The 22437-nt window shown below is 54.0% G+C and overlaps 1 protein-coding gene across 1 annotated transcript in view; it reads right to left on the bottom strand.

Moving 5' to 3' along the window:
* The window catches only part of SORCS2 (sortilin related VPS10 domain containing receptor 2), a 489055-nt gene that overhangs the window by 281686 nt on the left and 184932 nt on the right, over positions 1-22437 (bottom strand). Inside the window, exon 2 of the mRNA XM_057705965.1 lies at positions 22295-22362. Coding sequence (XP_057561948.1) covers positions 22295-22362 — 68 coding nt within the window. The remainder of the gene's footprint in view (positions 1-22294; positions 22363-22437) is intronic.

The following is a 22437-nucleotide window of genomic DNA, read 5'->3' as shown; positions in this document are numbered from 1 at the left end:
GGCTGCCTGTGGGAGATCTCGAAATTCTTAAAGGCTGACAGCCCAATAGCCTTATTTTAAAGTCCTCCTCTGGCCAAAGCAAACATGCCTGGAGATGAGGCCTGGTCCGCAGGCCCCCAGCACGTGACCTCCGCAGGCTGGGAATCTCTTGTGGGAACTCAGCGCCTGGGCCTCCTGACAACTCGCGGATGCTCAGAAGCCCGACCTGTGTCTTTTTTTTTTTTTTTAATTATTATTTTTTTAACTGAAGTAGAGTTGATTTACAATGTTGTGCCAATCTCTGCTGTATAGCAAAGTGACTCAGTTATACACACACACATTCTTTTTTTTAATATATTCTTTTCCATTACATTCAATATCCAGCCTGTGTCTGATTCCTCATCCAGCCCCGGAAGGCGCTGGAACCCTCTGGTGTCAGGTTGCTGACGGGAGGGGATCATGTTTATTTAGGACACTGTGAGGGATGCAGAGGGAGGGGAAGCTTCACCCTCCCAAACCAGTTTCTCAGGTTGACCTTCCCAGGGGAGGGGCTAGATGACAAAACCCCGGACAGCAGAGCTGGAGAGAGGGGCCTTCCAGGCGCTGTCTTCCTTAAATGTCACGGGGATGGGATGGAGAAGCTGTGTGCATTGCCCGAGAGCCCTTCCGCCAGTCCTGGGGGACCCCACACTGTCACTCCACAGCCATCGAGGGACAGGGATTGGGGGCACCCGGCAAAACTGAGAACACCAGGCTCTGGCATCGCTGTGCCGAGGTTAGTTGAGCAGAACCTGACACTCTGGAATGTGACCCAATGAAGAAATCAGGAGAGGGATCAGGGCGGCCTTGGAATCCTCCAGGCAGGGCTCTGCCTTCACCTGCCCCCCAGCCCCCAGGCTCCTGGGCTCAGCCCACGCAGGGCCAAGGTGTGCTGATCCCACACCCCATGTGGGCCAGCTGTCCCTGGAGACAGCCCCTGCACCTCCAGGCGTCGGGGAGCTTGGGGCCTGTGGTCCGATGTGACTTACATCCTGACTTTTGTGCTGGCTGTGATGGGCACTGGTCAGGGACCTTCCTGGGACAGGTGGGAGCCACTTAGCAGGTCTTACGTGTACTCCTTACGGGTGACAAAGCACTGGTCCCTTGCCCTGCTTCTCCTGCTGAGACCCTCTCGGGAAGAGCCATCACCCACAGGGGCTGTGGGCCAATGAGCTGCCAGGAGCCAGCCCGGCCGGGGTGGGGAGGGGCAGCCCAGAGGAGAGCGCTGCTACAGACGTGCTGGGGGGCTGTGGGCAAGCCTCTGGACCATTCTATCTCTCCACCTAGTTCAGAGGGCTGTGTAGACCCAGATTCTTCAGCCAAGAGGCAGGCTCAGCGTCCGCACCGGGCGGACAAAGGCAGTGAAGAAGAGAGGCAAAGGGACGTCGCGAAGTCACACGGCACTCAAGCTGGGATGGCCTAGGCTGCAGACGGAGCTCCCCAGTCCTTAGCGCCCTTGCTGCTCCTACTGGCGGAGGGTTTTCTGAAGGGGGGTGTGATTATTACCCCGTTGCTCAGAAGAGGAAGCAGAGGCCAGGTGCAGCCCCCACCACTTCCATCCCATACCCGTCCAGGAAAAAACGTGAGGGGCCAGGGTTACAGGGCCGGGGGGTGGGCCAAGGTTCCTGGGAAAAACCACCAGCACCCCATCTGCTTGGCTGGGCCAGCAGCATCCTCCCAGCCAGCTGTGCCTGCAGACCTACAGACTCCTAGCAGGCTGGAGGGCTCCAGGATCTTCCTAAATGGTGGTGTGCTTGTGCCAGCTCACACCAGCTCAAACCAGCTCCCCCAGCTCACGCCAGCTCAAACCCGCTCCCCGAGCTCACACCAGCTCAAAACAGCTCACATCAGTACCAACAGCTCCACCAGCTCCCCCAGCTCACACCAGCTCCACCAGCTCATGTCTGTGCCAATAGCTCCACCAGTCCACACCAGCTCACATCAGTACCAACAGCTCCACCAGCTCACACCAGCTCCCCCAGTCCACACCAGCTCACACCAGCCCCACCAGCTCACACCAGTTCACACAAGCTCACATCAGTACCAACAGCTCCACCAGCTCACACCAGCCCCACCAGCTCACACCAGTTCACACAAGCTCACATCAGTACCAACAGCTCCACCAGCTCCACCAGCTCACACCAGTGCCAACAGCCCCACCAGTTCACACCAGCTCACACCAGCGAAACAGAGCTGATGGAGCTCATCTCCTTCCAAGGTTGTGTTCAGTGACTTCCTGCTGGAAGCTTGAAACCAACCATGGTGGGAAAATTTACACCACGGACATTGGCAAGCACTTCAAATTAGATGTATTTATTTGGTTTTGGTTTTGGTTTTCTTTTGCTTTGTGTCTTCCTGGAGTGCTGGCTGTTAAACATTTACCACTGCTCCTAAAGCTCCAGAATTTGAGAACCAAAAGCAGCCTCACGCCCCTGAGACACCTGCCAGGCCTCTCCAGCCTTCCTGAGTACTGAGTGCAACCAATGCTGGACGAGGGGGGAGCTGGTCCCAGGCCCAAGGCAGACATGCCCCCCTAGTGCAGCTCCCAGATCGGCCAAAAAGAACATCCAGCCTCTCTGCTCGCGACTCCACGGGTGGACCTACTGTGTGCCAGGCGCTTTTCTAGGCACTGGGACACACACGTGAAGCACAGGCAAGGCTGCTGCTCCCCGGAGGCTGCTGCCTGATGGGGGCAGACAGACAAGCCATCTGTGAAGACATAACACCAATGCTTGGAAATGGAAATTTCATTAAAATAGTATCATCACAAATAATCCATCGAAACCCTGAGAGATTATGATAAATGCAATGCAGAGAAAAGAGTGTGGAGGAATAGCATCTCATGGGAAGAGCTACTTAAGAGAGGGTTGTCAGGGACAGTGGCTCTGAGGAGGTGGTCCTGAGCTGACATCTGGCTCATTGGAGCCTGCTATGTCCAGGGAAGGGCGCCAGGAGAGGGATGAGCTGGGGCAAAGGCTGGGGAGTGGGAGAGCGGGGTGGGGAAGGCGGCGTGCGTGACTGGAGTGGGTACCAGGGCCATGGGAGAAGTGACCCGAGAGGTATGAGGCGTTCTCTGGGGATCCCCGTGGGGCACAGGGAGGGGCTGCATGGACCTCCAGGTGTGTCGGTTACAAGCTGGGCAGTGACGAGTCCCCTTTGCTCTCTGACAGCTCACTTTGCTGGTAGGTGGACTCTAAGGGGAAGGGAAGGAGTAGGGAGACCAGAGCAGTGGCTGGTGCAGGCGTCCAGGTGCTGGAGGTGCCTTGGGGACGGAGGGGCAGGGGTCCACGTTCAGGACAGACCCTGCAGGAAGAACCAACAGGGCTCGCTGGTGGATTAGATGGGGAAGAGATTAAGGGTGTGAGTCAGAATCGGGTGCAGGGGGTCCTAGTCCGAACACATCCTAGCCCTGACATACACCAGGCCTGGGGCAGGAGCACAGACGGGGGCTGGGGGCCACGCCACTTCTCCCCCGACCCTGCTCTGTCCCGCACTGCGAGGGGCCTCGTGCACGTGTGTGGACGGCAACCTGAGCTTCCCCTCCGCATCCACACACAGCCACTCACTGCCCATCCCGCAGGAGGGCGGGGGAGGGGCCTGCCCGGGGGGGGCATCCCTCATCCCTCATCCCGGGTGTGGCCCGAGGAGGCCCAGAGCAGGGGGCCCTGCAATGAAGGGGGCCCGGGCTGCCAGGTCTAGCAGGGGGACCAGAGGTGGCACAGTCCACGGAGATGAAGAGGTGCAGGAACGGAAGCAAGTCGGGGGACAGGGGGCAGGGGCAGTGGAGTTCGGTTCAGAGATGTTGAACGGAGGTCGCGTGTCCGTTCAACCCACATAGTTTGGTGGGCTCTGTCTCAAAAGACGAGGGGGTGCATTCAGGAAAAAAGATGGAAGGTGGCACCGATCAGGTTGGAACCTACCCGTCTGGTCCTTCACGTCACAAGTGAGGGGTCGGGGGTCAACAAGGGCAGTGAGTGGCTGAAGGTCACACCGAGGGAGAGAGTGGGCCTCGGGTCCACCCCTCCACTGCCGGCCGCCCTCTCCTGCAAGCCGGCCCCGCCCCGCTGGATGTCCTTCTCAGAGCAGCAGGAAGCCTCGGGACACGATCTAACCCTCACAAAGACCCAGGGGACTGGAGGAGGCCGAAGAGGAGACAGGTGCAGGGTGAGGCCTCAGCGGTCGTCCAGCAGAGAGACGGTGGTGGCACAGATACGGGGGGACGTGGGAGATGGTGACAGAGCCTCGAGACCCCTCGAGAGCCAGGACTGTGGCCTAGTCACCCCACTGGCCCCAGTGCCCAGTGGGCAGAGATGCTGGGCTGGTGGCTTTGGAGACCACATTCACTGCACGAAGGGACTCAGGCCTGATTCAGTAACATCAGCTCTACACTGCCTTGGCCAAGCACAACAAGGCTGGTTAAAGAAGGACACTGATGACATAACTGCCAAAGCTGCCTATAAGCTAGGCACTGGGTTATGTATTTTTCACCCATTACCTCATTGGACCCATTTTACAGATGGGATAACCTGGGCTCAGAGAGGGGAAGTGACTTTCCCAAGGCCATACAGCTAAATAAGACAGAGCCAGGAGGAACTCATCTCAGGCCTTAGAGCCTGGGCTTTAGCACCTCTTGTGGAGTCTTCAGGAGAGAGAAAGCGGCAGAGGAGCTGTGAGAACAGGGCGTCTCTTGGGAAACGTGTGACACAGTGCCACAGCGGTTGGGGGGGCTGCTCCCTTGGACACACGGCAGAGCCCAGAGCCCTCCGGTGTCTGCAGCCAGCATCCTGTGTGGGGACCCAGGCAGAATTTCAACTTCAAATACCGCGTAGGCCAGAGAAGGAGCAAAGCAGAGGCAGGGTCCCCGGTCCCGAGGGAACCGGGAACCAGGCCCAGGGCTCCGTCTCCACGGAGGAAGCAAAACCCCGCAGAAGTGCTGGCAAGCATCTGCTTGGAGCCCTGGGCACGGGGCCCGCCTCCCCACGGCGGCGCGCAGCTCGGTGCCAAGCCGCAGACTCACTTCAGCTCTGTTTGGCGTCGTGCATGCCATGTGGGCTCTGGCTGGCAGGGTAAGACAGACCGGGTCTGAGAAGAGGCCCCAGGATCACTCCTGAATCCCCACACCACCGCCCCACCCCCCACCCCGGCTCAGCACTGCAATCTCAGAGGGCACGCTTTCCCTAGCACCCGGGCTTGCCCCCTCCTCCCCGACAAGGCACACACATCTTTCCTGATACTCACCCCCTCCCCCAGTGTCTGAGGCCACCCAGTCCCCATGAGGGGCCGCCACCACAGAAAGGCCCCCCGTGGACGGAACCCAGATCCCAGCTCTGCCTGCTGGACCCCACACACTGCTCACTTCCTGGCCCCCAGGGCAGCACTTGGGAGTCTGGAAATAGCCATCATGCTCTCTTTAAACCTAGTCATCTCCAGACCAAGTCCCCCTGTTGCCAAAAATGGCCAATATGCATGCCCCTTTGCAATGGTCCCCCCCTCAAGAGGTGGAGGTATTTCCCTAACCCTTGAATGGAGGCTGGTCTTGCCCCTGCTTTGGTCAATACAATGTGTGGAAGTGATGTCATGTGAGTTTCAAGCCCAGGCCTGCCGTCCTGTGTATTTCCATTCTTTCTCAAACCTCCGTCCAACTGTCCTGTGTACAAGCCAGGGCCACATGCTGGAGGACGAGAGGGATAAGTGGCCCAGTATCCCCTTCACCCCAAGCACCAGCCAGCCAAGCCCCAGCGGCACAGCTGCCCAGAGGACGGGCTGCAGACACACGAGGGAGCCTGGCCCAGAACAGGAGTCCCCCAGCGGTGCCAGCCCACACTGTCCAACCACAGAAGCATATGCCAGATGGACAGTTGCTATTTTAAGCCACTAACTTTGGGGTCCAGTTGTCGCAGCAAAAGCTAACCCACACATCAACGGCCCTGTTCCTTCAGTGGTTTGCCCTGCAGAGGGCATGGCTTCCAGCTCCCTCCATTTCTGAGCTAGACTTCTTTGCGATGTGACATCATTTTTCAAAGGCTCCCTCGCAGAGTGGAGACCATGGCCTCTGCTGGCCTCCACGCACCTGCCTCCACGTGCCACCTGGCACCGTGGCCTACCACACTGTTTCTCAAACTCTCCCCACTCTTTCCCGTTCCAGGACTTGGCATGGGTGGTCCGAAATTCTCCCCTAGCTGCTCACTCGCTTGGGTCCGTCCTGAAGTCTCAGTCGGGTGCCGCTTCCTCCAGGAAGCCTGTCTAACCTCTGGTCTAGCGTTGCACCCTGCCCCTCGACACCCCCACACACTTCCTCCATGAGGAACAGCGTCCTGGCCACCTGTCTGCCTCCCCCTAGGAGGGAAGCCCTGGGAGGGCAAAGGCTGCATCTCTCCTTGAACTCTGCGTGCTCCGGGTCTAGGAGAGCACCGGGAGGGGGTAAGTGCCCAGAGAGGGAGGGAGGGGGCGTGGAGAGGAGGGAGGGTGGCAGTGTCTTAGGCTGGTAAGGGCTTCGGGCTGAGGGCACCTAGCAGGTGCTCCGTAATCAGGTCTGATTGTGTGAAACAGTCCGGAACCTCAGCCTCATCCAGGATCCTTCCAACCTCCCACAGGCTTATTCCCGTGTGCTCTTGGGCTGTCAGCTGCAGATGCTCTACAACCAGAGCCCCCTGAGGGGCCGCGCCCCCCAATCCTTTCCCCCAGGCCCGGGGAGCCTCGCTGACCCCTCCCACCCAAGGCGGCAGGGTGGTCCTCAGCCCACGCCTCATAGACCTGACCACGGCGCTTCCCTCTCCCAATCCTCCAGCGCTCACACCGGCCTGAGTACAGGGAACAGGTGTCCAGAGTCACGAGAGAGGTGAAGGGTCACGCCCAGGAAGAACAAGTTCCTCAAGAAGTGCCGCCCCACCCCCCACTCCCCTGTAGCCACCCCCCTGCTCTGCAGAGCTCGGGGAGGAAACAGACCCATCTTACAGGTGGGCAAACAGGCTCAGAAACAGCGAGCCGCTTGCCTGGGGAAAATCATCCATGGCAGAGCTGGGACATCCAGAATCAGGCGCCCGTGATGCCCCCAATACAACAAACACTCGTCTTTACCCCAAAACAAAGTAACATTCTTAGCATCACAAAAACAGCGCCGCGTCTTGGACCCTGTGCTGCGCAAACTTTACCAAGAGTATCGTGCACTCCACCCCAGCAGCGCCCTTTTTGTAGACGAGGAAGCCAGGGCTTAGCAAGATGGCCCAACCGTCCCCGGCACCGGCTGGTCTGTGGCAGAGCCGGCCAAGCCCCTCGACGCCCCTCGGCCGCCGGCATGTTCCCTGGATGCTGTGTGGCCCATAAACAGGTTTACGGCTCCATCCTGGTTTACGGCTCCATCCTTCAAAGCACACTCAGGCGAGGTTTATTACATAATAGAAAACAAAGATAGTTCTTTTCATATGTTTCCCACTCAGGGAGTTTTATTAAAATGCAATCAATCTCCAGGACAGAGTATGACTTTAATGCAAAGGGCAGGAGATGCAGCTCTGCTCTTCGGCAGACCCCAGGGGAAGGCTGGGGCCGCGGTGGGGGTGGGGGGCAGAGGGGAGGCATGCAGGAGGTGAGTGGGGGATGAGGATGCCACCTCCTGGGCTCCGCCCACCCCGGGCTCAGCCCCTTCCGGGAACTACAAGGAATGGGACTTTGTACTCAGCTGGGTCCCGGAGGACAAGGGGAGTGAGGCTTTGTGGTCCAAGCACCTTGTCAGATACCGCCTCCCCTCTCCGTGGTGCTCCCCATCCATGCCCCCCACACCCTGCAGCCTCACTGTCCCATCTCGCTGTCCCCTCTGAACACTGCAGACACGTGCTTGCTCTAATCCACAAGCCCATGCATAGCACCTCACTGCCTACAGGAGAGAGTTCAGTGCTCTCCGGCTGACACACAAGGTGACCTTGGTCCAACCCCAGCTGGAATCCCCAGTGTGTTTCCCCGCTCTCCTCTGCCCACCTCACATTTTCGCCACTCCAGACTTCTTACAATTCCTGCCATGCCAGGCTGGTTCGTGCCTCTGTGCTTTTGCACATGATGTTTCCTCTGCCTGAAATGCTCTTCCTCTGCCTGACTGCCTAGAAAACTCCTGTTCATCCTTCAAAGCCCCGTTCAGACATCACCTCCTCTGAAGTGTCCAGTCACCCTCTTCCATGGGTTCCTCAACAATAGATAGATATTGGTCCCTCCTTCAATCCCTTCCTCTCTAACGAGGCTGATGTCTCATTCACGGCCAATCCTAAGGCCTGCCAAAGTGGCCTAGGAAAAAGAAGACACTCAAAATGTTTACAGAACTCGATTATCTGAAAACCGTCTTACTATCTCATGTTCAATCTTGGTGCCCTAGTCAAGACTTCAACTGACCAGAAACAGAGACCACCTAAGGGCCATCACCTCTGGGTGCCTTCATGCCCTCTGTGGTCAAGAGAATAATCAACCCCCAAACATGTCCACATCCTGAAGCCTGGAGTTTGTGCACATGTTACCTTATAGGCAAAAGGGACTTTGGTGTGATTAAGTTAAGAACTTGGAGATGGGGAGATTATCTTGCGTTATCCAAATGAACCTAATCAAATCACACTGGTCCTTAAAAAGGAGAACATTTCCAAGCTATGGTCAGAGAAAGAGATGGGGAAACAAGAATCAGAGGGAGGTAGCACTGGTGCCTTCAAAGACGGAGGAAAGGACCATAAACCAAGCAAGGCAGGCACCTCCAGAAGCTGGAAAAGGCAGGAAGAGAACCGCCCCTAAAGTTTCAGGAAAGGAAGTCAGCCCTTTTCACACTTCATTTTAGCCAGCGAGACCCATATCAGACTTCCGCCCTCCAGAACTGTGTGATAGTAAACTTGTGTGGCTTTGAGCCCCTATGTTTGTGGTAACTTGTTACAGCAGCAAGAGAAAGCTGACGCGCCCTGTGCACCAGCCTGGCTGCTTTACCGTGGCTTCTCCCAGTCCCTGGGCATCGCCCAGCCTCTGCACTGTTGCCCCACTGCCTAGACTGCCTTCTTCTACTTCATCTGCCCTTTTCTGCCTAGTGAACTCCTATTCACCCTTCAGAACCTGTTTCCCAGGTCCCTCTGATGGGACCCTGTGCCCTGGGGTAGACCTGGGCCTCGCAGCCCCCGAGGCTCGGCCGCGCCTCCCAGCACACACTGTAGGGCACCACCTTGGATTCTCTGCTCTCCCACCAGTCGGCCAGATCCTGGACGGCAAGGGCCTGTGCTCTGTTGATTCTGAATCTTTGGTGCCAGAGCAGTGTCTGACACACCACAGGACCTGGGGAAGCAACTGGTAAGTGACCAGGGCTTGGGGTGGTCAGGGTCAGAGGCCTCCAACCATTCGAGGGATTTGTAGAATAATAAGGAGGCCCTCACCTTGCTGCTGAAGCTGTGCTTTAGCTGGAGGTAATTCACGTCAGGAAAGGAGGCACATTTATCTTATTTCCTCTTGCCTAAACGGCTCTTTAATTTCTCTGCTTCCAGTACAATCAATAACAGCCTCAGAGACAAAGCCCCTCTACACTCAGATACACGGTGGAATCCCAATACCCTGTAATCCGATAGGCAGGAGAGTTCACGCTTAAAATTCACCTTAAGAAAATAATCAGAAACATGGAATAACGTACATACAAGGCCAAGAACACAGCTTTCTTTACATCTTTACGTCAGCGAAAACTGAAAAAGATGCAAATGCCTAAAAATGAGGATTTGACTAAATAAATACTACCTCCTTCAGCTGAGGGTATATTGCACGGCCACTAAATACAGTGGTTTTGAAAATATGTGGGCGCATAAGAAAATGTTTAATACATAATATTAAATTGGGATTCAAACTTTATAAAACGTATATATGGACATCTTAAAAAGACTGGCGAGACTATTCATGCTAAACATTAGCATTTGTAATCTCCTAAGGCGGTTTAACACGGAAGCGTTTCGATGCTTCATTTATTCTATACTTTCTAAAATTTCTGCGATGATCATGTATTATCGTTTTTAAAAATAAGATAATTTTTAGGGAGAATTTTTTTGGAGAGGAATTTAGCAACACTCTTATCAAGAATATCTTTAATATATGATTAAACCTTTAAAAGTTTTAATAGTGTTATACAGCGTCCTGCTTTGAGGAAATGTGAGGTGGTTACCACTGAACTCAGGAGTGGCGGAGTGGATTTCAGTCCAGCTCAGTAAAGCCCTAGGCTCATGTCTGTCACAAGCTTCTGCCAGGTCCAGAGATCACAGGAAACCCGGATCTCAAGAAGAGATGAGGAGAGAGCTGTAGGAGAGGGTCTGGGAGAGTCCAGAGGAGGGGCCTGACCCATCCAGGGTGGAGGCGGGGTGGGGTCAGGATGGGGGGGAGGGGACACCTGGGCACAGCGGGTGGGGAGACAGGGGAAGCAGGAGGGGTCCTTCAAGGACTGCTGCTGAGGCCCGGGGGTGGGCGGCTGCCGCCCTGTTGGATGGTTGAAGGTGGGTGGCGGGTGGGGGGAGAATCTGCAGTGTCAGGGGGACCCACGAGATGGTTCTTATCTGAATGCAGGCCCGAGAATCAGATCATCACCACGAAATTCACGGGCTGCCTCTCCCCACGGAACATCTGCCTCCTGTTTCTCAAAAAAGCATCTGAGATGACCGTACGCGTCGGGAAGCCCTGCCGTCAGCTCAAAACGCACAGGGTCGCCTGCGCGGGCTGGGCTGTCATAACTGCTGTGAGAGGAGCCAGACGCCCCTGCAAACCATCAGAAAGCTCAGTGCAGAACCAACACGCTGCTCGGGTCTGTCCCGAGGAAACTGGGAACCTGCATGCCTTCTACTCCTGTCTGCTCTTCCTCGGAGAATTCTTCCAGAGCCCGAGGAAGCCCTTTCCAGCCCACAGGAACGGGTCAGGGGAGCAGGACGCGGGAGAGGGAGAGAGGAAACCACAGATGGTACACGGCACACGGGTGAGCCCAGGTGGGGAGGGGCTCCCTAGGGGTAGGTACCATGTGGGAAGCTTGGACTCGGGCCTGACTGGGATGGAGGAGGCCAGATGTTCCCATCACCTCCCAAGGCCAGCTGCTGCCCTCCTGGGATGCAGCCGCGGGTGCAAAAGGAGTTTTGATGTGTGCTGCACGTGATCTGGCAGAGCTCAGCGATCTGCCAGAGCTCTCTCATCCATCTGAGGATGGATGCTGGTGAGGGTGAGGAGGAGCACAAGTGAGATGCCACTGTGGCCATGGCAACATGGAAGACACTGTGCAGTCCCCAGAGCTGCCCTGGAAGAGCAGGGAGCCTGTGGTGCACGAGGACCGGAGCTGAATCTACTTCCAGAAAGTCTTCCCTGACTGCTACTTCCTCTGCTCAACAGAGTGGGGCTCTCCAGTGCTCCCCTGGGTCTCTCAGCCTCATCACAGTGCAGACTCCCTGCATAACCATGGGTCATGTGCTTATCTGTTAACCGTACTAAACTGTGCGCCTTGGGAGTCATTTACCGTAGCTCCCGCAAACACAGAGCCTGGACGGAAGGATGGGTAGACGGATGATGGGTGGTGGACAGATGGATGACGCACAGATGGACAGATAGGGGATGGATGGACCAAAGGATGGATGGATGGTGGCTGGGAGGGATGGAGAGAGGGAGGCAAGGGGGATGGGAAGAGAGGAAAGAGGCAGAAAGGGAGGGAAAGCCAGTCGGCAGAGAAGACAGTCAGTTCTAGTGATTGGCAGGGGACAGAGCGAGCTGGGACCTGAGGAAGGCCAAGGGTCAAGACAGAAGAAGAAGGGGCTTGGGGGCTGGGGATGCTGAGGAATTTCCTCAAACTTCCTATGATCTCTTAGCCACCCCAGATCTGTCCCAGAGCATTTTACAGGCACTTCGAGGCCTTGGGGTCTGACCTCAGCCAACTGTTGATTCCAATTGAATTATTTATTGAATAGACTCAGACCCTAGAAGCTTTTAAGTCAGTGCCTCCCTCGATCCCTATCTGCTCTGAGTCTTGTTTAAATCAAACTCAGATCTCCATGGTGACGCTTAAGCAAACACAGGGAGAGATGGGCCCGGGGGTGGAACGTGACTGGGATGCCAGCTGGACACTTCAGGGGAAAAGGCCTAGGGAGGAAGCAGCCCCGGACACCTCCCAGGTGCCAGGCGTCATCCACGCAGGACCTGTTGTCATCCGCACAGCCGCCATGAGGTCTGTGCCACCAGGCTCCTGGTACAGATGAGGCCTGGGGAGGCCACAAAGCAGGGAAGGCTCGGAGCCAGAGTGGAAACTGGATCTGTCCGGGGGCACTGACCACGCAGCCGCCCAGCCCACAGCGCCTGCTGTCAGCCTACAGTGAATCACATCACCGTCTAAGACTTTCTCTCTAAAATAAGCCCCCCTCTTCCAGGCCCCCAAGGGCAAGGCTTATCACCTGTTTAATGTTCCCAACGAACACTCAGCACTGTCCACCTGTAAGGACCCTAACGGCACAACAGCTCCTTGTTTGCCTGGACATTCAGGGCCCCTGAAACATAGGCTGTGATGCCCGGAACTGCCCACGGGCTTCTGGAATGCTCTGCACACAGCCTGGCTCTGCCCGCCTCACCCTCAGGACAGTCCAGCCGGGCCGACAACCCCACCTCCAGGCTGCCATCCACCTCCACAGAGAAGGACCTTGATGCTTCTTTATGTTAGTGAATGTTAAGAGGTCACTGTCTGGCTGTGATTTGACAGCTCAAATTCCCTAGCCTCTGCATCCTCAACACACAACCCTACAATACTCTACGTTAAAAATGGAGAGAGAGGGAGATACCCTAGGATCAGAGACCCAAATCTGGTTTGAAATGGAATAGTAACAAAACACACTAACATTACAGGTAGACAGAAGTGGTCTGGAAGTGTCAAAGGCCAGCTTGCCTGGAATATAGTCTATACAGCAGAGTTTCCCAAAGCTTGTTCCATGGAAACCAACCCCAGAAAATGTTCAGCAGACGAAAGTAAAATACTTAAGTATTAAAGTGTAAAAGTAAAACAAAATTTAAACAAGTAAAATTAATTGAAGCAAATAAAAATTAAATTAACATTTTAAATAAAATAAAATTTCAACAAAATTTTTTAAAAAATGAAAGCTCCTGGAATCAGATGGGGTGGAGAAATGCCACACGACCTTCTCCCTGGAGATGTATGATACCCCTAGGCGTGTGAGAGGCCCCAGTACATCCTACCGCAAACAAGCCTGATTGGTTTTCTTCCACCTAAGTGTATTTACCTAACGTACATGACCACATAGCATGTATTTTCTGGAAACTGTCATTCAGCAAACACTAGCTTCACTCCCCTCCCTTCCCCCACTGGTGTTGGGTTTGACCTGTGACTTTCATTGGCCAATGAAATTCAGCAAATATGAGTGAACAGAAACCTTAAAGGTACTTGCAGCAGGGGGCTGGGTGGGGTGGGGGGCTTGGCTCTCTCCCTCCTGTGTTGTGCATGGGAAGAATGGGTCCTGATGGCCTCTGGCCAGTCAGCTGGAGTCCTAGCACAAATGCAGATGTAGCAGAGCCAAGCCCACCAACCTGCAGCTCAGGTGGAGCTGCCCGGCTACCCCAGCCTAAGGCAACCAAACCACAGCTGCCCCAGGGGGTAAGAAGAAGTGCCTGGTGTATGCCACCAAGTTTGGGGTGACTTGTTACACAGCATCATCACAGAAGCTGACTAATACACAGTATCCTACAGAAATACTCTTCTAAGAATCACACTTCTAAGAATCCCATATAAAAATATATGATATAGAAGAACATTCTTAAGAGGAAACATTCTTAGAAGGTGTTGGGAAAGAATGAATGGCACATGGTAGGACCTCAGGACACAGTTGGATGACACCCATCTTAAAATTAAGGGTCCTGGAGAGGATGTGGGCTATTTGTATTGGATGGGCAGGGCAGAAGAAAACGTAAGCAACAGAAAAATATGGGCACGAGATATGAACAGGTAAATCCCAGAGGAGGAGACTTGAATAGTCAATAAACAAAGGAAAGTATGCTCAGTCTCATAAAGAATCATGCAAATGCAAAATAAAATAACATTGAACTATGCTCTCACACCCACTTGAATGCAGACATATAAAATCTGATGATTCCAGAGACGTGAAGCAGGAATCACTCTGCAGACAGACTGACAAAGGGAGAGAAAAAGGAAGGTGAGGACATGGACGGACACTCTCCGAGCCCTGATGGGATCAGCGAACTCTGGGGGATAAAAACCCTCACGTTCCCACAGCAGGGGAAGGCATAGCTCAACCAGTTTATGTGGGCTACAGGGATAAACTACCAATGACTTGGCGGGAGTGTCAATCACATTTCTAAAGGCAGCACGATGCCATTAATTTTTAAAACCTACTAAACCATAGAACATATTGACTGTGGATAGACATGTACATGTGTACTTAACACATGAAGCCCCCTTGGGCTTGATCCAGGCAGGGTTACTTCTGGGATAGGATGATGGGGTGTGGGGAAGGTGAAAGGAGGGAGGAGAGAGCTGGGCTGGACCAGAATCGGGAATTGTGTGTTTCTTTAAGACATGGAGATCCCAGAAAGAAAAAAATTAACATCTATTACAGCTCGGGAACCAGTATTGGGTTAGACTAGTCTGCTGCAGTAACATCTGAAGCCCTAAATTTCAGTGACTTAACCCTTATTATTCCTGCTCACCATCCACTGGCTCGGACAAAACACATGACCCCAAGGGAGGCCAGGGAAGGGAGCAAGAGCTTGGATTATTTGGTGAGCACAGAGTTGCCTCTGGCACATGGGTACCGAGGTAGCTGGCAGACCACATTTTGAGCTTTCTGCGTGTGTTAAAGATTTCGTGATTAAAGTGAAGATGGTGGAAGAGAATCAGCCTCCCCCACCCCAACAAAAGGGTGGGGTCCACCAAGTTACTCAGAGAAAACCTGAGACCCACCCCACCCTAATATTCCCGAGGTTGCCCCAGCTAAAGGTCCCGCCCAAGGTCCCACATGCAGGTGGGAGGACAGGGCTGGCGTGGCCTTTACACCACCCAGGCACGGTGTGAACGGGGCCATGGGCCGGGGCTCCATCACAGCGGAGGAAAGGTGGGCCGAGGTCTGCTTTCTCTCTGGCTCAGAGCGCTCCCAGCCCCTCTTGTTCTGACGAATCGGAGCCAATTCTGCTCCTGGCTCCTATAACACCCACTGGGATGGCCTCACAGATGCGAAGGGTCTTCTAGGTCCCAGCAGTGTTTCCCAAGGACCACATCACCATACTCCATCCATTCATTCATCTGTCATCTGTCCATCTGTCCCTCCATCCTCTCAGCTGTACGTTTATCTATACCTCTATCCCTCTATCTGTCTACCCATCCACCCATCTGTCTACCCATCCACCCATCCATCCATCCATCCACCCATCCAATGCCAAACATCACCTTCTGTGCCAAATCTGATCTAGGTTCTGGGCATCGGGAGATCATCAAGGTGGACCTGACAGGTCTCCATCCTTAATCAGTGTATGTTCTGGCAACCGGGGGGGGGGGGGGGGGGCGTGTGGGCGGCACAGGGGGACAAACCACACACAGGAACTCCACACTCAAGGAGAGGTGTGATAAAAATGCCTGGGGGTGGCTTTATGCTGAGCAGTGGGGTGGCTTCTTTGAGGAAAAGAGGTTTATGCTGAGACCAAATGTCCACAAGGAGCCAGTACCTGACGGTCAGCACAAGTGCATGCCGTGCAGGTTGCTACAGAAGGGACAGGCCCTTACACGGTCAACGTTCAGCCAGCAGGCTGGGTGGCTGGAGACTGCGGAGTAAGGGGGAGAGTGGAGGAGCAGCGGTGGGGGATGGGACAGGAGTCAGTCGCACAGCATCTCTGCAGGGGGTGGGGCTTGGATGCTGGTCCAAGTGCCCTGGGAAGCCAGCAGGATGCTGAGCCTCACTCCCACCCAGCCCAACCCCTGGCTCCTCAAAGTGTGGTCCCTGGACCAGCAGCCTGGGCATATCCAGGAGCCTGTCAGAAATGCAGACCAGGGAAGTCTGAGGAGCACTGCTCTGGACCAGCCCTTCCTGGGCCATTCTCCCCTGGGGCACAGAGATCCCCACACTGAGTCCACATCTTCCAAGCCAGGGTCCTAGCGGCAGTAGTTTTTAAGAGCTTTTTTGGTGACTCTTACATCCCCCCTGCTGAGGACCTGCTATCTATGCATCAGCCATTGCTCAGTTCCCCATGGCTTGCATTTACCTTTTTAGGAACATTTATGAGCCTCACTGGCCCTTTGAGATCCAGCTTCAGAAACACCAAATGGCCCTCTCAGGACCCCAGCTCGGGTTGGCCGGCAGCAACATGGGCTCTTGAAACTCTGGGCCCGGCAGCTGCCCAGACCAAGTAATGCGAGCGGTGGGCATTGTCCAGCGCTGCTCAGAGTGTGCCTGGTGGCCCAGCAAGGTCAATGTCACCTGGAACTTGTTAAAAATGTAGAGTCTCGGGACTTCCCTGCTGGTCTACCGGTTAAGACTCCGCACTCCCAATACAGGGGGCCCAGTTTTGATCCCTGGTCAGGGAACTAGATCCCGAGTGCCTCAGCTAAGACCCGGCACAGCCTATATATGTATGTATATATATATATATATACATACATATATATATATATATATTTTTTTTTTTTAATGTAGAGTCTCTGTGCCTGCCCAGACCTGGGAATCGGAGGCTGAACTTCAGCCAGACCCCAGGTGATTCACACGCCCCTGAAAGTGGGAGAAGCCCTTCTTTGGGAGCTGGGGACAATGTCACCCCCAAGGGGGTACAAATTGGTTCTTGAGGGGGTTGAAAAATCTCATCATTCTTGTATAAAGCACACATCCCACATAGACCCTAGACAGAAATACAGTGATGGGCAGAGGAGTGATTAGCAGGAGAACGTCTAGGAAGGTTTCTTGCAGGAGGGAAGGGGCGATCGTGGAGAAACAGTGGTCCCCATTTCCACACTGAGAGGCCAGCTTTCTGGAGCCCCCTCAGTTCCCGTCTGTCACCCCCGCACCTGGCAGAGAGCCCTGAACCACAGGAAGGACCTCTGACATCTTCTTGCAAGCTGCGGTGCGGGAACACAGGGGGACATGTACAGGTCGTTTTGTTCTAATTTTCATATTTCTAAGACTGTTTATCCTGATCTTAAAATCGTTCCAGCTCTATCACAGAAGAGATACAAATTGCACATGAGGCCTTTAGATGCTCCATGAGCACCCATGTTCTTCCTTTTTTTTTTTTTTAATTAATTTTTATTGGAGTATAGTCGCTTTACAATGTTATGTTAGTTTCTACCCTACAGCAAAATGAATCAGCTATACATGTACATATATCCCCTCTTTTTTGGATTTCCTTCCCATTTAGGTCACCACAGGGCACTGAGTAGTTCCCTGTGCTCTACAGTATGTTCTCATTAGTTATCTATTTTATATGTAGTATCAATAGTGTATATGTGTCAATATCCATCTCCCAATTCCTCCCACCCCACCCTTTCCCCCAGGTATCCATACGTTTGTTCTCTACGACTGTGTCTCTATTTCTGCTTTGCCAATAAGATCACCTATACCATTTTTCTGGATTCCACACCTATGCATTAATACACGATACAGCATTTGCTTTTCTCTTTCTGACTTACTTCACTCTGTATGACACTCTCTAGGTCCGTCCACGTCTCTGCAAATGACCGCCCCATATTCTATACTCGCCAACGCAGCTTCTGGCTCTGCCCACGGAATTCCGACGCCCCCTCCCACCCCCTGCTCAGGCTTGGACAGGGGGTTTGGGATGCACGGGTGTCGGCCACGGGGGCTACCAGGGCAGTAAGCAGGACGAGACCTGGGCGTGTATGCACGTCAAATCCCTAAGGCCTTGCAAGGAGAGGGATTTGGTGGGGCACAGGGGGTGAGCTGGGAAAAGCTGCTGGGACCTGCTGAGGATGCAGAGGCAGAAGAGAAGTATGGCCAAGGGGACAGAGGATGGGGACAGGTGCGGGAGCCATGGAGGAAATCGGGTCCAGGTGTCGGCGCAGAGCTTGGTGACAGACTGTGTACTGGGCTGAATGGTGGACCAGAGAGATCCGTCCGTGTCCTAACCCCCAGAGACTGCGTGCGGCCTTATTTGGAAAAGAGGCCTTTGCAGATGTAATTAAGTTAGAGATCTGGAGATGAGATCTCCCTGGATTCCCGGGTGGGTCCTAAATCCAAAGATAAGTGTCTTTATAAGGAACACACAGAGGAGAGACATGTGGGGGAGGCCCTGTGAAGACGGAGGCAGAGATCGGAAAGCTGCGGCCACTGGGAACACCCCCAGCCACCAGGAGCTGGAAGAGGCAGGAAAGCTCCTCCCCCAGGGCCTCCAGAGGGAGCCCGGCCCTGCCTGCATCTCCATGTCAGACTTCTGGTCTGTAGGACTTGTTCTTCTCCTTTTAAGCCCCCAGTGTTCAGCCATGTGTTCCAGCAGCCTCAGGACACTTGCACAGACTGGACACGCAGGCCAGGGCAAGGTCAGCCGGCTCCTCTAGTCACCATTCACCTCGGAAGGCTCCGGGAGGGGACGTGGACCAGCTCTGTGCACGTCCAACCCCTCAGGGCAACCAGCAGCTTTCTTATCATGGAGGGGCTCCCTCCCCCCCACCCCCCTTGCATTGATGCAAAGGGGCCCAGAGTCTGAGCGAGAACAGCACCCACGCAGAAGGAAGGGGCAGAGTGCCGGACGACCGAAGCCAGCCAGGGAGAGACACTCCCAACACACGGCCCATGAAGTGCAGACAATTAAAAATGCATTCAGCTTAGATTTCGGAGAGTCATTTCCGGAATGCAAATACCATACCTGCCATTAAAAATGTACGTACTGGGATCACACAGGAGAATTCTTGGGAGGCTGGGTACGCATCCAATAAGTTGTGTTTAATAACCCCATTGAATACGTGTTGTCCGGGCACCGGCACCCTTAACCTCCCTCCACGTGCGCCCTAAACAGCAGAGGGCCAGGTGGCATCCCAACAAAAGACCAATGGCGACCTTTCCCCTTCTAAACAAACTCGCACAAATCTCAAAATGGAGAGGACGTGAGCAAATGATGCTTGCAAGAGAAAATGCGATGAAACACAGAAACTGCCCACCCTCACTAGGAGTCACACGCATGCGAATGAAAACGGCACTGCAGTCCTCTGGGCCGGTCGGTTACCAGGTTCTAGAAAAGCTGTCAGCCTGAAGGCGGCCAGGAGGCAGGACACTGCCCCAGGAGGAGGGTTGCTTTCCGCCTGAGAAAGAATTTGGTGCTGCTGCACGCCAGCCATAAATCTGCTCAGACCGTCTGGCTCAGAAATCGGACCCTCTAAGGTGCTTCCCAGGGAGCGAAACAGAAAGCAGAGCGCCATCCCGAAATGTCTGATGGCGGCAGCAGGACCAAATACTAGAATGAATCAACTCAAGGGGTGAGAGCAAGGCCATAAGAAATGGTGATGCAGCCCGTGGTACAACACGGAAAAATGGAAACAGCGTGTGTGTGTGAAAGAAAGAAGATGCACAACTTTATATCCCACTGTACAACTATCTCAGCATAAGAGGGATGAGATAAACACAGAAAGAAATTGGGCCCGACGGGTGGGGATGTGGGTGAACTTTCTTGAAATGACTAATGCTTCTGCATGTATTTTTAATAAAGGAGAGGAAACATCTGAGTCTAGAGACGGTGATGAGAAAGGAATGTGGAAAATTAAAATCTGTTGAGTCGCTTTGGAGAAAAACTAAATTTAGACAGTGCGCTGTTCTGGAGATGATTCATATGTAATCTTCTTCAGTCCTCACAACTTCCCATCCGGGGATGTTTTATCCCCATTTTACAGACAAGAAGACTGAGACTCTCGGGAAGAAAAGGAGGCCCCTGTGGAGCAGCTCAGAGGGGGGTGGTTCTGCTTCCTTGAGACAAGCTGGGACCTGGGACCCTTTGCTGCAGGGCTTGCACCTGGACAAAGGTCTCCTTGAGCAACAAAATACAAAGAAACTATAAGGGACTAAAAATAACTGTGCGTGCCATGCCGTGCGTGTGCAGTTAGGGCAAATTCTGCACAACAAGATACAAAAAGACCCAGCTGCCACTTCGGAAGAGCCCGGAGCAAAAGCAGCGTCCTGTACATGCCCCCCCGCACATAACACCACCTAAGGGGTGGGCAAACCACCTAGGCCAGCCCTCAGGCTCAACCCCTGGACACACCCCTACCCTCACCCCACAGTCAGGAATCAGCTCGCCTCCCCTCAGGGAGTGAGCTAGCAAGGGAACCTGTTGTTTGTTCTCACTCCTTGCCCTGCTGCAGCAGGGGCCCCAGTAAAGCCTTGCCTGAAATTCTTGTCAGGCCTCTGATCAATTTCTATTGATTAAGGAGACCAAGAACCCTGGTCAGTAACATCCTGGCTTTCCTACCTGCTTCTGCAGAATTCTGAGTCTGGAGGCCCGGTCCCCATGCCGTGGGGCTGGCCTAGGTCATTTCCACCCCCACCCAACCCCAGTGAGGACTTGTGGCAAATTTTAACTACACCCACCAACTCTGTCTGAATCAGCACAGATTACACCAGGAAGGACCATTGGCTACTCAAGCAACATCTATGATAACATCACTTCCTCCATCACCAGCCACACTGAGATGCTGAGGGAACAGAGGGAACCCGGCACCCACACTCCGGGTGGATTAGCGAACATTCATGAAGATCTGGGCTGACAGGTGGGGTTGGGGAATCAGTTAGTTAGTCGAGGAATTCTGCTTGCAGGAAGAGAAGACAAGTGCCTTTGCAGACAAGTTCACTTGGCAGCCAAGGGGACCTGTCCTTGGACCACCCACCTAGCAGGAGGGAGCCCTCAAGGGGCTGGCCCTTCCCAAGGAGCCTGGCCCTGAAGCCAGCCCCCAAATGTGAATCTTCAAAGGGCAGCCGAGGAGATTTCACTAGAACTTTAATGCTCACATCACTTTCCGCTCTCATCCCAGACAATGAACAGCCTTACATCCGACCCTGGAGGGGCACTTTTGAAAGCTACCTCCTTGGTAGATGAGTCGCTTCAAGGCACGAGATTAAAATGTACCAACACATACAGAAGTGGGGGGTCAGGGCAGGAAAACACCCCTTGCAGATGCCTTGTCCTGAGGCTGGTGGTGGAATTGGGAAGCAGGCTGGTGAGTTTGGGAGGCAAATCCAAGGCTGGGGGCGGGGAGGGGGTTGGAAAGGTGTTTCTGTTGGAAAGGGGGAGGAAAACACACGGCCCCCCAGCCCCGGCCTCATCGGCACCAGGGCAACCAAGCCGGCTGGCCCAAAGTGACCCTGCTTCTCACCCACCTCAAGGGTCATTTCAGCAACTTTCCGAAGCATCATGGAGAGCCCTCGGTGAGAACCAACAGTGAACCATGAAGCCCCTTCGCTGAGGGCAAAGCCAAAAGCCAAAAATAAATCGACTCAAGGTGGCTGCCCACAAATCAGCAGTCCTGATCAGTAGCTTTCAGTGTTTTAATGGGTTTCAAATAGAAAAATGAATTATTACTTGAGAAACACACCTTGGAAAGCAAAACGGTTCAACACCCAGAGAACATGGGAAAGGCACGCGGTGCCCCGAGGACGCAGCATCCTCGCCCAAGAGAAGCTTTGAAACCACAGCCCAAGATGCTGGGAAGCTTCCTTCGGCTTCCTGGGTGAGCAGATGTAAATACAAAGATGTTCATGCCGAAAATGACTTCTCAAGGCCTCCTTCTCTCCCACCTCATTTAAAACATCAAAGACGCTGCCCAGTTCTTGGGCTGAATTCACATTTCACATATAAACAGGTAGCGCCCGTCGCTGGCGGGTTATTTATTCACTGAGCTCTCGGGCTGAGCCAGGAAGAAAGAAAGACGCCTGTGAGGGTAATCGGCATGTTTGGGGGATGCCAGGGGCTGCGTCGGAAGCTCAGAGCACAAGCAAAGGAAATTGTGCACTGACCTGAATTCACAGCACAAATCCCCTTCCCCCGGGGAGGAAAAAAGCAATGGGAAAAGAACACAGACAGAAAGGGAAGAAAGCAAAGAAGCTTCCTGAACGGTCATCTGTCCTTCAGCCCCATCTGTGCCACTGACGAAACTTGTCATTACCTTTCAACTTCTACCTGCATTTTCTAGCCAAAGAAACGTCGAGTGGCCGCCAACCAAAGGGGGCTGCTCCCGCCGGGCCTTGGGATCTCAGTGCCCCGCCCTGGAGAGGCGCAGGTACGTGAGGAGGAAAGGCCCACGTTCGGGCTGACTTACCGCCACAGAGAACTTTCCAGCACCTTCCCCATGTCTGCATGGTAATACTTCGTCAGGATCAAGATCACCTGTGTGACGACAAAGGCAGAAATCAGCGGGTTTCGAGGTTCTCAGCGTGGGATGTAATGACAGCCCCCTCCCCC

The sequence above is a fragment of the Hippopotamus amphibius genome, chromosome 13 (assembly GCF_030028045.1).
Source record: "Hippopotamus amphibius kiboko isolate mHipAmp2 chromosome 13, mHipAmp2.hap2, whole genome shotgun sequence".
NCBI classification, from domain to species: domain Eukaryota; kingdom Metazoa; phylum Chordata; class Mammalia; order Artiodactyla; family Hippopotamidae; genus Hippopotamus; species Hippopotamus amphibius.
This window is presented reverse-complemented; position numbering and strand designations above follow the sequence as displayed.